A 12,389-nucleotide genomic window follows, 5' to 3' on the forward strand; every position below is an offset into this window, starting at 1 on the left:
GTAAAGGCCGACATGTAGATATCCCTGAACGCCATGTGCTCCTGTTCACAACACACAGACATTTATGACAAGCCCAACTGAGCAGCTGCTTTCAGAAAAAAAAAACACCTTGCAAAGACAAAAGCTGCTCATTTAGTCAGAATCACAAACACAGAACATCTATTTCTCAAGACGTCACCTGCTGGCTTGCCAGGGCCTTTGCTGATTCTGCCATCTTGGCAAGGCTTTTTGCGTTCTCCATGTCTGTAAGGAAACGGCACGGTTAGCCAACTGTCCTGCATCTTACAGGACAGTCCAAAGCCCTGCAAAACTTAGGATACCATCATACAGGCTGAACTCCGATAATTTGAGACAGTAATCACACCCTCCCATTCACTGTGTTCAGAGCCAAAGCCCAGAGATTTGTCCAAAGAGCAACAGTGGGTGTGAGATACAGAGAACCCATTATGTAGGCTTCACAGAAAGGCCACAGAGGAAGAGCACTACCCCATCCCCAGCCCACAATGCTATCTGCATTTATGCTTTATGTCTCTATTAATCATCACAGTGTGTGTGTGCATGTGTGTGTTTGTAGAGGCATAAACAATGAGGTAACAGTTGGACACAATCACACCTACACAGTCCAAACTGTGCGTGCAGCACACTGGACAATAGAGTTATTTTATTTTTAATGGCCAAATGTAATGGCTTAAACTGGGAGAGAGTGCTGCAGTAAAGTATGTGTAAATAATAGCCATAAAGAACTACACTGGCATTTGCAATCTTTGTTTTATGATAACCTTTTATTGTACTATACTGAACCTGTACTCTACTGAATCTTGGGTCTGTTAAGTAAGTACTGAATGCCCAATACAATATTCTGTATTCGATGATCCTTAGTCAGCCATCACTGCTGGATTATATTAATGTAATTTGATAACAAACCACTGCACATTTCTCACTCTACACAGATCCCCACTGACTCTAACCCACTGCTGACTAGACCTTAGAAAAGCAAAAAAAGCTCTTTCAGTTCAGGCTGTGTGGGGGTTAAGCAGGTGTAAGCAGGTCTGAGCAGGTGTGAGCAGGTGTGAGCAGGTGTGAGCAGGTGTAAGGAGGTGTGAGCAGGTGTGAGGAGGTGTGAGGAGGTGTGAGCAGGTGTGAGCAGGTGTGAGCAGGTGTGAGCAGGTGTGAGGAGGTGTGAGCAGGTGTGAGGAGGTGTGAGCAGGTGTGAGGAGGTTCAGCAGGTTCATCTCACCCATGCTAAGGCGCTTGTCTACCCAGGTCAGCAGCTCCTTGGTGTATTTAGACCAGGCTTTGGCATAGAGGAGAGCAGACTCCACCCCACCGTCACACTGCAGGAGAACACCGTCCAGATCCTCCAACCGAATAGGTGGAGAGGGACCTAAGAATAAGCAGTGTACACGTGAATGTAAACAAACATACACACATATATAAACACATACAGGCAGGCACACACACACACACGCGCACACACACACACACACACACACACACACACACACACACACACACACACACACACACACACACACACACACACAAGTACACACATTGGCAGTAAATTACCTGAACATGGATTCGAAATGACAGAAGTGTGACAGAGACAAAGTGTGAGATGGAGTCCACACACAGAAATGCAGCCACAATAATGCTGGAATCCAGCAGTGAAATCAAACCCAGCAACACAGTGCGGATAGATATGTGTGTTACAGGATACGTGTGAGATCTAGAGTGTCTGTACAGGCTGGGCGGGATCATATTTACAAAAGAAGAAAAAAGAAAAATCTGAAAATAACTGCCAATAATAACACAAAAAAAATATAGTTTTTTTTTCATATATTATAAAACATCTAATATTTAAATCAACCATTAAATTAAAAGAACTAATATTAATTACAATAAATGCACTAATTGTGCATTTAGTAACTAATTGTTACTAAAGAATGTTGCATAAATGGTGGTTATTACTATGTTTGCATGTTATTACTGTGTTTACACAACTGCTGGTTATTACTAGGTCAGGCTTAACAAAGCCAGCATTACTGGTCAGATGATTTTGCACCCTGTGCTGATCAGCCATGTCTCACCTGCAGGGTCTTCACTCTCCGGACCGCATCTCCCAGACTCCAGCGACAGGTTCTCCGATGACTGAGGGGAAATACCGTAAGATGAGATAAGATGGAGACAAAGAAACAGGTGGCCATCAACCTGGACCAGCAGCACTGGTCTGGAGCTTCTACGCGCTTGTGATTCCTGCTCTAACACCCCTAATTCAGCTCACCAAGGGCTTGACACGGAGTGTGTTCAGTCAGACTGGTTAGGTTAGGGAATGTAAGAAAGGCTAAAGCTCGGAGCGCAGTTAGGAACCACAGCTGTAAATACACAAAGCCTTCCATGCTACCTGCATCAATCAACTGGCCCAGTGTAATGCCATAGAGAAGTGTCTCCAGTCAGACCCTCAGCCGAGCTTCTCACCTAATTTCCTCACAAAACGATGTCATTTTTCAATGCTCATCCAGCGTGTTGCACAGCTCTGCTGGTTAGGAGTGAAAGCCCTGTGTGTGGTGTGTGAGAGAGGAGGGAACTTACCCTAGTCCTGCGCGTCTGGGCATGTCCCAGTGAACATCCACTCTCTACATCACCCATAAGGAAGTCAGACACTCTAACACACAGGAAAGGAGCACAATAAAGAACTATCCAACGGGAATAAAATTATGAGCTCATATGCACACACACACACACACACACACGTGCACATGTAAACACGTGCACACACACGTGCACGCACGCACGCACGCACATACGCTCACATACACAGCTGAGTCATGGAGAAATTGCTGCTCTCTGCAGCTGCCAGAGGTCTCCTATGAGACTGAAGTCATTGAAGGATGCTTCCCAACAGTATGAACTAACAGTGCCTCTGTATAGCTGCACTCACACATTGCCGAAGGTGAAGGCCAGGGTATCTATGGATGAGTAGATCTGCCCAAACAGTTCCTGTCTGCTATCTTCATTCACCTCCTTGAAGTTCACACCTGCCCAACATGAGAGTGTTAGGAATGGGTACCAGAATGGCTGTACATACACACTCTCGCTATCACAACTGCTATAAACACACACACACACACACACACACACACACACACACACACACACACACACACACACACACACACACACACACGCACACACACACACACACACACACACACACACACATTTCCATGTAATACAGAAAGCTCTGTAGTCTGACAAATTGAAAAGTCCATTTCTGACCATATCAAGATTTTTTTTTTATATTAACGTTGCTGTTAAAATTCTCTTTCTTTCTGGTCAGCAGTAGAACACATGAAATACATGCAAAAAAAAAACATGGTAAATCATGCCGTCCCCCAGCCGAGGGGGCAGGTTAAGTATTTAGTTGGCAGTGTAACCTCCCAAACCGTTTCCTGTGCAGGGTCTCTGTCATGGTGGAGAGGTGTGGGGGAAAAAAACACTGGGGCAAATAAACTGCAATCAACCCCCACCCTTCCACAATAAACTTCCTGTCAAACTCTCACAGCAAAAATAAACAGGTGGAGAGTGGCAGACACAGCCCCCCCCCCCACTGACGCCATTGGCATTCCAGTGAGAGTCAGTCCTGCCCAGACGCCACAACTGGGGGCTTCCAGGGATCTGGAGGAAGTTCAATGGTTTCGGATGAAACAACCACCCTCCTGCTCTTCACTACCCACACCTCAAAACAAGTCTCCGGCAGCTTTCTGAGGCATTGAGATGGGCCGAGTTTGTCCTCCAGAACCTTTGCTGGTGCGCCTTGCCTGTGGAAAGCTTCAGAACCTTTGTTTGGGCACAAAGCTGCGTTGTACTCAAACGTGGAACGAGGATCTGTTCCTACTGAAGTTTACCATGAAACCTACAGATATGTCACAACAGGAAACGAGAAGACTCCATCCGTGAGCGTTAACGCAGCTTTCGCGATCACTTCCTGTCTGAACCGGAGCTCAGAACGAACGTCTACAGACTCTGCCGGACTTAAAGCGTCTCCCAAGGTCTCAGTGACTTACCCACCACAACACTGCCCATCCAGCTCCGCAAACACAGCAAACGTTGAGCACAGATTTCTCCAACACCACCGGGTTCCTTACACTGTCTAGACGGGCGATCAAAAAAGATCCGCACCAGCTCTTCACTGTGGTTCTTGGAAATGTTGCTCCCTCGTTAAGCTTAAAAAGCTGATAAGTAACTCAGTCCAGCTGTGACACCAGGACAGACAGCTGAGAAGTCCTGAAAACAGCTGTTCTATAAACGTCCAGATGCGAGATGGATCCACCTTGGGTGAAACCATTAAACGGGGACAGATGTGTGAATCCCAGTCTTCTCTGGACCTTTAGGGACTTTGGTTTGTGAAGCTCTGGTTGGTGGTCACGTCCCCTCTCCCCTCCCCCAACAGGACATCCTGAAGTTCACGAGAACACAATGGCACAGCTCTCCAGCCACTCACAGTGCAACCGTGGAAATTACATCACCACACAAAAATGGCATTGTTTTTCCTTTTTTTTCCTCTTCTCTCTGGGAAACGGTACCAGAGCCCAGCCTGCGAATCACTCCTCCACCGAGTCACAGGACACACCCAAAACAGACATTGATGGACCAAAATATTTTTGGGGCACCTGTTAGGATTGGAAGAAGAGCTATCCAACTTTGAATGGACTAGGTGTGTGTACTTTGAATGGACTAGGTGTGTGTACTTTGAATGGACTAGGTGTGTGTACTTTGAATGGACTAGGTGTGTGTACTTTGGATCCCCAAGTTCAATTTCCTGTGCCTGGAATTCGACAGCACTGCAATTTATTGGCAGGTTTTCCAGATGATTCATTAATATGATTCATCTGGCTAAATGCTTAGTAACTAGCAGAGAAGAGTCAAATATGAAGATCAAGTTAGTTGAGTATTAACTGCTCAACTGAATCATAAATAAAATGAGCATACTTAACATACAGTATATACTGAATATAGACTAATGAGTTAAATCAGATTAATCATGTAAACTGGATTTATTAGACTTCTGGATTTAGTATTAGGCAAGCAGGACTAGAGAACAAATCTGATTTATGTTTACAATGGTGTTCTCAAAAACCCTCAGTGCAATGTAATCTCATGCTACATGACTCCATTGATTTCCCATAAGCGAGCCGTTTTAAGTGTGGGCTGGACATGACAGTAACGTCACACACCAATGGTCTGAAGCATCTCACACACTGAATCGTTCTCGCCATGCTGGGACTGGCCCAACTAATCAATTTTTTTTGTTCATACTTCAGGAAGATAAATGAACCAGAGCCCTCCATCTGAGCCAAGGGAAGACTCTGTAGTGCTGTGATACTGCGATTGGTCTGTCCAGAGGTCACTGAATTGATGGGAATGTCAACTGTAAAAAATACAAAACTAAACAAAACCAGTTCCAAACCAGTTACTCCGCTGGTCAACTCTTAGGAAACCCACATGATCTGCACAGGAATTAGAGCTCAGGAACTCAACACTCCCAACACAGTGCATGAACGTACCACAGTCATCTCAAATACAACAAAAATAGAGCGAAGTGAGAAAAAAGAGGGGGAATTTCCCTGGATGGCCTCCGTTCAAGATAACCCAACTGGCTGCATATTTCCACAGAACAGAGAAGTGTGTGCAGTGGTGGGTAAATTCAAGGCATGTGAGATATTTCAGCATCAGAGCTCACTGTTCTCATCAGCCACCTGGGAAATGGGACCCTGTTGCTCTACTGGCCCCAGCCCTGGCCAGTCTGGCCACGCCTTTTCCTGGCCACGCCTCCTGCTGGGCATCTTCTTAGCCTTACTATGAAACCTGTCCAACTAGCACGGCACTTTTTATCTTGCTTCAAAACAACCTGACTGATACAACTCACACATCCATCTATGCCAGCCAGTGACTAATGATCAGGCCTTTTATAAGTTTAAAGGGGAATTCAAGGAAAAGCATTGAGCTCAAGCCCAGCACTAAGGAGTTTCAGAATGGCTGCAGTTCCAAACACACATGACTCATCAATTAATCCAGTAATGGCGAAGCCCTTTGAGAGGCTAAACACTACACTTCTTGGATCTCCATCTATGGACTCTGATTTGGATATATGACTTCCTTTTATTTTAGCCTGCAGGCCACAGAGCTAGAACAGTAGATTATTTCAGGAGTCAGATAATAAATGTGTGTGCGTTCTCTGTGTGCACACAGAGCGAGATACTGAGCCAATGAGGCTCATGGTCATTCACATGGTCAAGCACTGAATTCCGGCCCTCTGGTGGTAAAACATGGAAGTGCAAACATATTTTTTTTATGGACCTTTTAAAAATGTTAGAAATGTTAGTGTTGGGTTTTGTTGTGATACATGAAGCAACATGGTACAAAAAGCAGAGCAAGGGCACATGAGAGGACAGTAATGAATGGAGGAACATGAAGGGTTTGTTTGTGTGAACACCGTCTGGTTCTGGTCACCAGGGATGTTAATATTAAGCTATCTAGAAGAGCCAGACGGTCAGTCACCTTGGAGACAGGTTTACACAGAGATGTCACATGACCCACCCGGGGCCCGACTGTCAAAACAGGCCAAATGCAAATCAATAATCACCACTCTGCATGGGTGAATAATGAGACTCTGCATTCCCGTTACTGAAGAGAATAGTGACGTTTCTGACACCAGGCAAAGAGAAGGAGAGAATGGAAGGAGAAGAAACAGGGCCTTCTGTGACACACACACACACACACACACACACACACACACACAAACACACACACACAAACACACACACACACACACACACACACACACACACACACACACACAAACACACACACACAAACACACACACACACACACACACACACACACACACACACACAACACACACGCACACTCCTTCCCTCAGGCTGCTGGGGTTTCTGCACAGCGTTCATCAGGCAGACGTGTCCTCCTAGACTGACAGCCTTCCCAGCACCCTGGTTAACCACTCCACACAGGCCATGATAATCAGCAAACTGCAAGAGACTGAAATAGGCTCCTCCTCCCTGATCCCATACAATGGATGCAAACAGAAATATTTCTCTCCAGACCTCTGGAGAGCTCCAAACACTCCGGATACCAAGGCTGAGGACACCCCAATGAGGCTGAGGGCTTTTTACGATCTCTTTTTATGGCCTTATGAAAACATTTGATGCACAGGCCAGGTATAGAATTACCAGCATGTGGATGAGTGATATTTCAATACAGCAGGGCTCCATTCAGTCAGCTAAACACTTGTCAATCATCTCAAGGAATGTGTAGAAGACAGAGACCGACAAACAGCAACATGACAAGAAGCAGAAAAAAGGGACAGTGTGAAAGAGAGATGGTCAGGAACCTGCTGACCTTTAACCTTTGCGATGACTGTTCCAGCTGAACTGAGGATGTCCACAGAGTTCAGTGTTGGGTGTGTGCCAATCACAGACTTCAGCACACGCAACAGCTCCCCCAGACGCTCATGAACCACTTGGTGAAGGCAGTCTTGGTGTTCTGTGGGGTATACACACACACACACACACACACACACACACACACACACACACACACACACACACACACACACACACACACACACACACACACACAGACACACATACAGTGAGCAAAAATTATCTTTTTAAGTAGCATAAAGCCAAAGTTTATGTCATAAATGAGTCATTCACAGAACAGCTGCTGAAGCATAACCACACTTAAGAATTGAGTGATACTCTGAGGGTGTGTGTGTGTGTGTGGGGGGGGGGGGGGGGGGGGGGGGGGTTGTAGGGAGTGGGAGGATGAGTGAATGAGTGTATGAGAAAGACAGTGGGAAAGTAAGGGATGGAGAGAGTGAGGAAATGATTCATTGGGGGAGTGATAGAGCAGATGAGTAAGTGGAGGAGTGAAGGACTGAGTGGGTGGATACAGTGTTGCTTTAGAGTACAGTAGGAATTGAGGGCATTCGCCCCCAAAACACATAAAATGCACCTGGATAATGTGCTTTTAACAAGCTTAGGAAATGAGCTCATAAACACAGACACATATACACATGCACACACAGATGCACACACACACACACACCTCACGCACATCCAATGTCCTGCCCGGGCTGGCAGCACCAACAACCGGGCCGTCTCCCCTGGAGGACTCCAGAGAACAGTGGCTTTGCTTCAATCAACTGTGTTGTTTTAAGTCAGTGCAGGTGTGTTAGGCAAACGCTGATTGCTGAGTGTCACCGGTTTAAAATGAGCTGCTGGTGAGTGTCACCAAACTAGATGACATTCTTCAAGTATGAGAGACTGAGAGATTGTGAATCAGTGAATAAAGAGAGAGCTAATGAGAGAGACAGAGGGAGAGCCTGCTACAGCACCAACATGTCCAACTGCTCCTCTTTCAATCACTCATAGGCAATTACACTAATTACACAAAGAAACAGGACTCACTTAGAGCCAAGACCATCGTCTCTCCTAGAACCAGAACCACCAGCATCACAGTACAATGCATGACAGGTGGGCAAAATGGAGAGCGAAACCCTCTGCAGGTCTGTGTGTCAGCACTTTACATTTTGGGTGTGCATGTGTACGTGAGAGAGGTGGAAAGAGAGCGAGAACATGAATGAGGATGAAAGAAAGAAATTCACATTCTGTGGTACAGCGTAAAGAAATAGTTAATAAAATAATGGCAAGGGTCAGAGTTCAGAGCCCAGCCAGCCCGAGGGTAACCCTATAATTAGTCAGGGTCAATTAAAAACTTTGTCCTGAAGTCATTATACTTTGAAGGACAATAAGACTTCGACAAAGCTCGCGCAGCAGCAATCCACACACACACACACACACACACACACACACACACACACACACACACACACACACACACACACACACACACACCCCTAGGGAATGCTCACGTCAGCTCTGCAACAATGAGGACACATCCACCTCCTCTTCACATGTATATGCTGATATAAAGGTAACCCAGCCAGAAAGTTAATGGCCCAATGGCAAAAAGAGATTTTCACGTCTATACAGGACAAGCTCCATGCATTAGCAGTAGTTCCATACATTACAGAAACACAACAGGAGTGTGGCTTCTCCCCAAGCAGCCCAGGGGCCCCACACACACTCAGTCAGCAGCAGGGGCCAGTCAGAGGATCCCCAGCCAGTACGGCACTGGGCGAGACTGGCGGGAAACCCTGTTCGACCAGACAGAAGCTTTCGGCTGCACGAGAAAGACCCGCTTGAAGGGGACAACTTCTTCTTTGTCTACTAAGGCCATTTGCAAACAGTGAGGCTGTCTTCTTCAATCCACACCTGCAACCCCCACCTAGCACAAAGCATGTCAACAACTCTCACCCCCAACCACCATCAAGCATTTATAGAACAATACATCTGGGAACCCGCGTTCTCACATTCTCACACTGAGAGAGAGGGAGCGAGAGAGGGAGGGAGAGAAAAAGAGAGAGAGACATCAAAACATGTCCCAAAACAGAAAACACATTATCTACACTGAGTAACAGGGCCACGAGAATCCCACAGTGCAATGTGGGTCTAGAGGGTTTCGGACACTGGGGTTTCTCTAAACATGCAGCTATGGTTAGAGTGGTACATGCTGGCCTCAGGATCTCCTTCCCCAGGCGTGCGAGATGCCTCCTGTGTAACCACGCCACATTCCTTCCCCCTGAACGCAGGCCTCAGCTCAGGCATGCGTGACGAACTCTGCCAACGAGGTGCTACGCTTCAGAACGGGCCCCCCAGAACTCAGCCAGCACAGACAGCTGCGCATGCCAGACCTTTGGGAATATACTGTACACGCTCCACGTTTGGAGCATGTGTCACCCCCCCCCCCCCACCACACTCACTCTCGGGGCTTTCACCAGAAGGCACAACAGTGGTTTGAGGCCGTCGATCGGATATTGAGCAAAGCGTGCCTGGGGATGTTGGGGAGGACACGGGTATTTGGAGGGAACCGCTTCGGCTGCGATAAACCACAGGACGCACTACGCCTGCTATTTGAACGCTGCGACCGGAGGCCGCACGAAGCCTGCTACGATAGCCTTATCTCCTGGGACTGAGGGCAGGCCGCTCATTCACTTCGTAGAACTCGGGCGCTTTCTAAGAGGCTGAGGCTGACTGCAAAGAGGTTGAAGCGGCTCGAGTATGAGCACGGTATTATGGTAGGACGACTCGAGTATAACGGTGACCGCCATCAGAGTGTAGTGAGGAAGCTCATTAGCCTCAGTATAATGCTTTCAGAATCCCAATTCCGTTTATCCTACTTGAAAATGAAAGGAATGTCTGAGGAGTGAATTTAAGAGCAAGACAATGGCAGTCTCTCAATCTCAAGCTCTTTCAGCTTACAAGTGTGTAGTGCTCGTATTCTGTATTCCCATGAAAATATTCCGGAATCCTTGTTGCCAGCCAAGAACGTGTCCACGCTCGGATATTTCCCTTTGGACTCTTTTGGATGTAAATTAGATGCTTAGCATGGAGTCAAGAATGTGCTTTTCTCTCTCGTTTGACCACTGAACTGTCCATCATACAGAAGGAGAGAGAGAGAGCGAGAGCAAGGGAGAGAGGGAGAGAGAGAATGGGAGAGAAGCAGAAGAGGGGCCTCTCCGTCCTGGTCAGTGTTGGTAAGGAGTGTTGTATGCTAGCATTCCAGCTCTGCTTTGCTGAAGCAGCCTGCAAATCTCCTCCCCAGCACACCCCCACCAGTCATGCTCCAGCCAAGCTTCAGCCTGGGAAGCAGCCCCGCCCTCCTTTATGCGCCAGCTAGCCTGGGCCACACCCCTTCAGGCAGAGCTCAGCCAGGAGGCGTGGCCAACAGGGAAAATGAGAGATGAGGTGAATGTTTTACTGGCATGAAGTGACGAAGAACTACACTACTCAGACACAGACACTGATCATATGTAAAGCTCAGAGTTGAAAGGGCTCTAAGAGACTAGACTGTAAAAATCGTAATAAAACTTTAGCTGCTAGTTTAACAGAATCCTTTGGAGAAAAAGGTTCTGTGGGAAACTGAATGTTGCAGCGACTTAAGCAGCGCAGCAGTGACATTAAAAACAACCCTATGTTGCCGTGGGGCACTGCTGTATGTCCGAGGAGCCGAAGAGGAGACGCACTCTCCCTCTGAGCATCTCGGCTCAGAGTGGCCGTCTCCCCGCGGCCTGCTCACGTGCCTGCTCTCCCCTTACACGTGTGACAGAACCTCTTTGATAAGCCTCACACGTTTCATGGTTCTTGACTCAAAATATGACCTTTTCAACTTAGGCCCCAGCTTGTTTCACGTGTAGACAGACGCTGCACTAAAGGAATAGTCTCATCTGGATGAAACTCCAGGGACAGGCTGGGTTCACCTGTGCTAACAGGCGTTGTGCGGACCGTGGATGATATCGCAGTGTGGTTTTGTTTTAAATGATTGGCTATTTGCACTATCACTACGGAGATGAAGAGTAGGGCTCTTCATCTCCGTAGGGCTCTTCAACTCCTGGGCCCGTCTGACTCTCTATTTAGCAAAATCCTCACACACTAGACCCCAAACGTGGACGGGAACTAACCTTCACGTGGAAGTCTATTATGGCAGTGTTTAATACCAACATGGTCTACTAACAGTGTAGTGACTTCTGTTATCTTTCCTTTGTCTAATTCTAATTCAGAGGTAGCGCTCTGGAATGTGCAACAGGTGAACAAATGTTTGGCCAAGATAATAAACCCCCCCCCCCCCCCCCCCCCCCCCCCCCCCACAAATGTGGCCTACTGCAAAGTTTTGTTTGTTTAGGGTCAGGATCGATATCTTGTTTTATCACGGAAGCTCTGTTACAAAACGAGCAGCTCCCAGAATGCTGCCATGGCCTCTCAGTCTGGGCGTGGCCAACAGCACAACAAAGGCTGCTCTGATAGGCTTCTAGAGTGCAAGTTCTTGGAAAGTAATTTTAAGCAAGTGCATTCACAAAGACACAATCAAAGGCTCAATTTATTCAAGCTGTGTGTGAATGAATGGATGTCACTGGATAAACACTGGAGTTCCACTACACATACAACCAAGTGTGTCTACACAGGGCCAGTGAGGCCATGCAGTGATTATTGCTGGTGGACACCAGACTCAAAGTAAGCGGTTACTAGACAGACAATAAGAAATAAACTGACAGAAATAAACTGACAACATTACCAACACAACACTGTTAAGAGAGAAACCTGAGAGTAAAGTTGAAGGTGGGTGAATGTGGAGACACAATCTTGGGTTCACTGACAAATGTGGACCTTGTCAAAGCGGTGTGATCTGATCTCCCTGTACAGGCTGTGTGGGATCTCCTCTGTACCCTGTGACTGTTCATTAC

General features: G+C 47.0%; 1 protein-coding gene across 3 annotated transcripts in view; it reads right to left on the reverse strand.

The window, feature by feature from the left end:
• Window positions 1–12,389, reverse strand: part of arhgap29a (Rho GTPase activating protein 29a) — a 37,200-nt gene that overhangs the window by 12,323 nt on the left and 12,488 nt on the right. For 2 of the 3 annotated variants that reach the window (XM_076971213.1, XM_076971214.1), the window contains 7 exons: window positions 7,424–7,567; window positions 2,942–3,038; window positions 2,593–2,665; window positions 2,091–2,151; window positions 1,238–1,384; window positions 179–243; window positions 1–41 (listed from right to left, as the gene is read on the reverse strand). The exon at window positions 1–41 is cut by the window's left edge and continues 70 nt beyond it. In XM_076971213.1, coding sequence (XP_076827328.1) covers window positions 1–41; window positions 179–243; window positions 1,238–1,384; window positions 2,091–2,151; window positions 2,593–2,665; window positions 2,942–3,038; window positions 7,424–7,567 — 628 coding nt within the window. Of the gene's footprint in view, window positions 42–178; window positions 244–1,237; window positions 1,385–2,090; window positions 2,152–2,592; window positions 2,666–2,941; window positions 3,039–4,067; window positions 6,889–7,423; window positions 7,568–12,389 lie in introns of those variants that run through there. The other variant, XM_076971215.1, reaches the window with a different exon arrangement.

This window comes from Brachyhypopomus gauderio, chromosome 13 (assembly GCF_052324685.1).
Source record: "Brachyhypopomus gauderio isolate BG-103 chromosome 13, BGAUD_0.2, whole genome shotgun sequence".
In the NCBI taxonomy this organism is placed as follows: domain Eukaryota; kingdom Metazoa; phylum Chordata; class Actinopteri; order Gymnotiformes; family Hypopomidae; genus Brachyhypopomus; species Brachyhypopomus gauderio.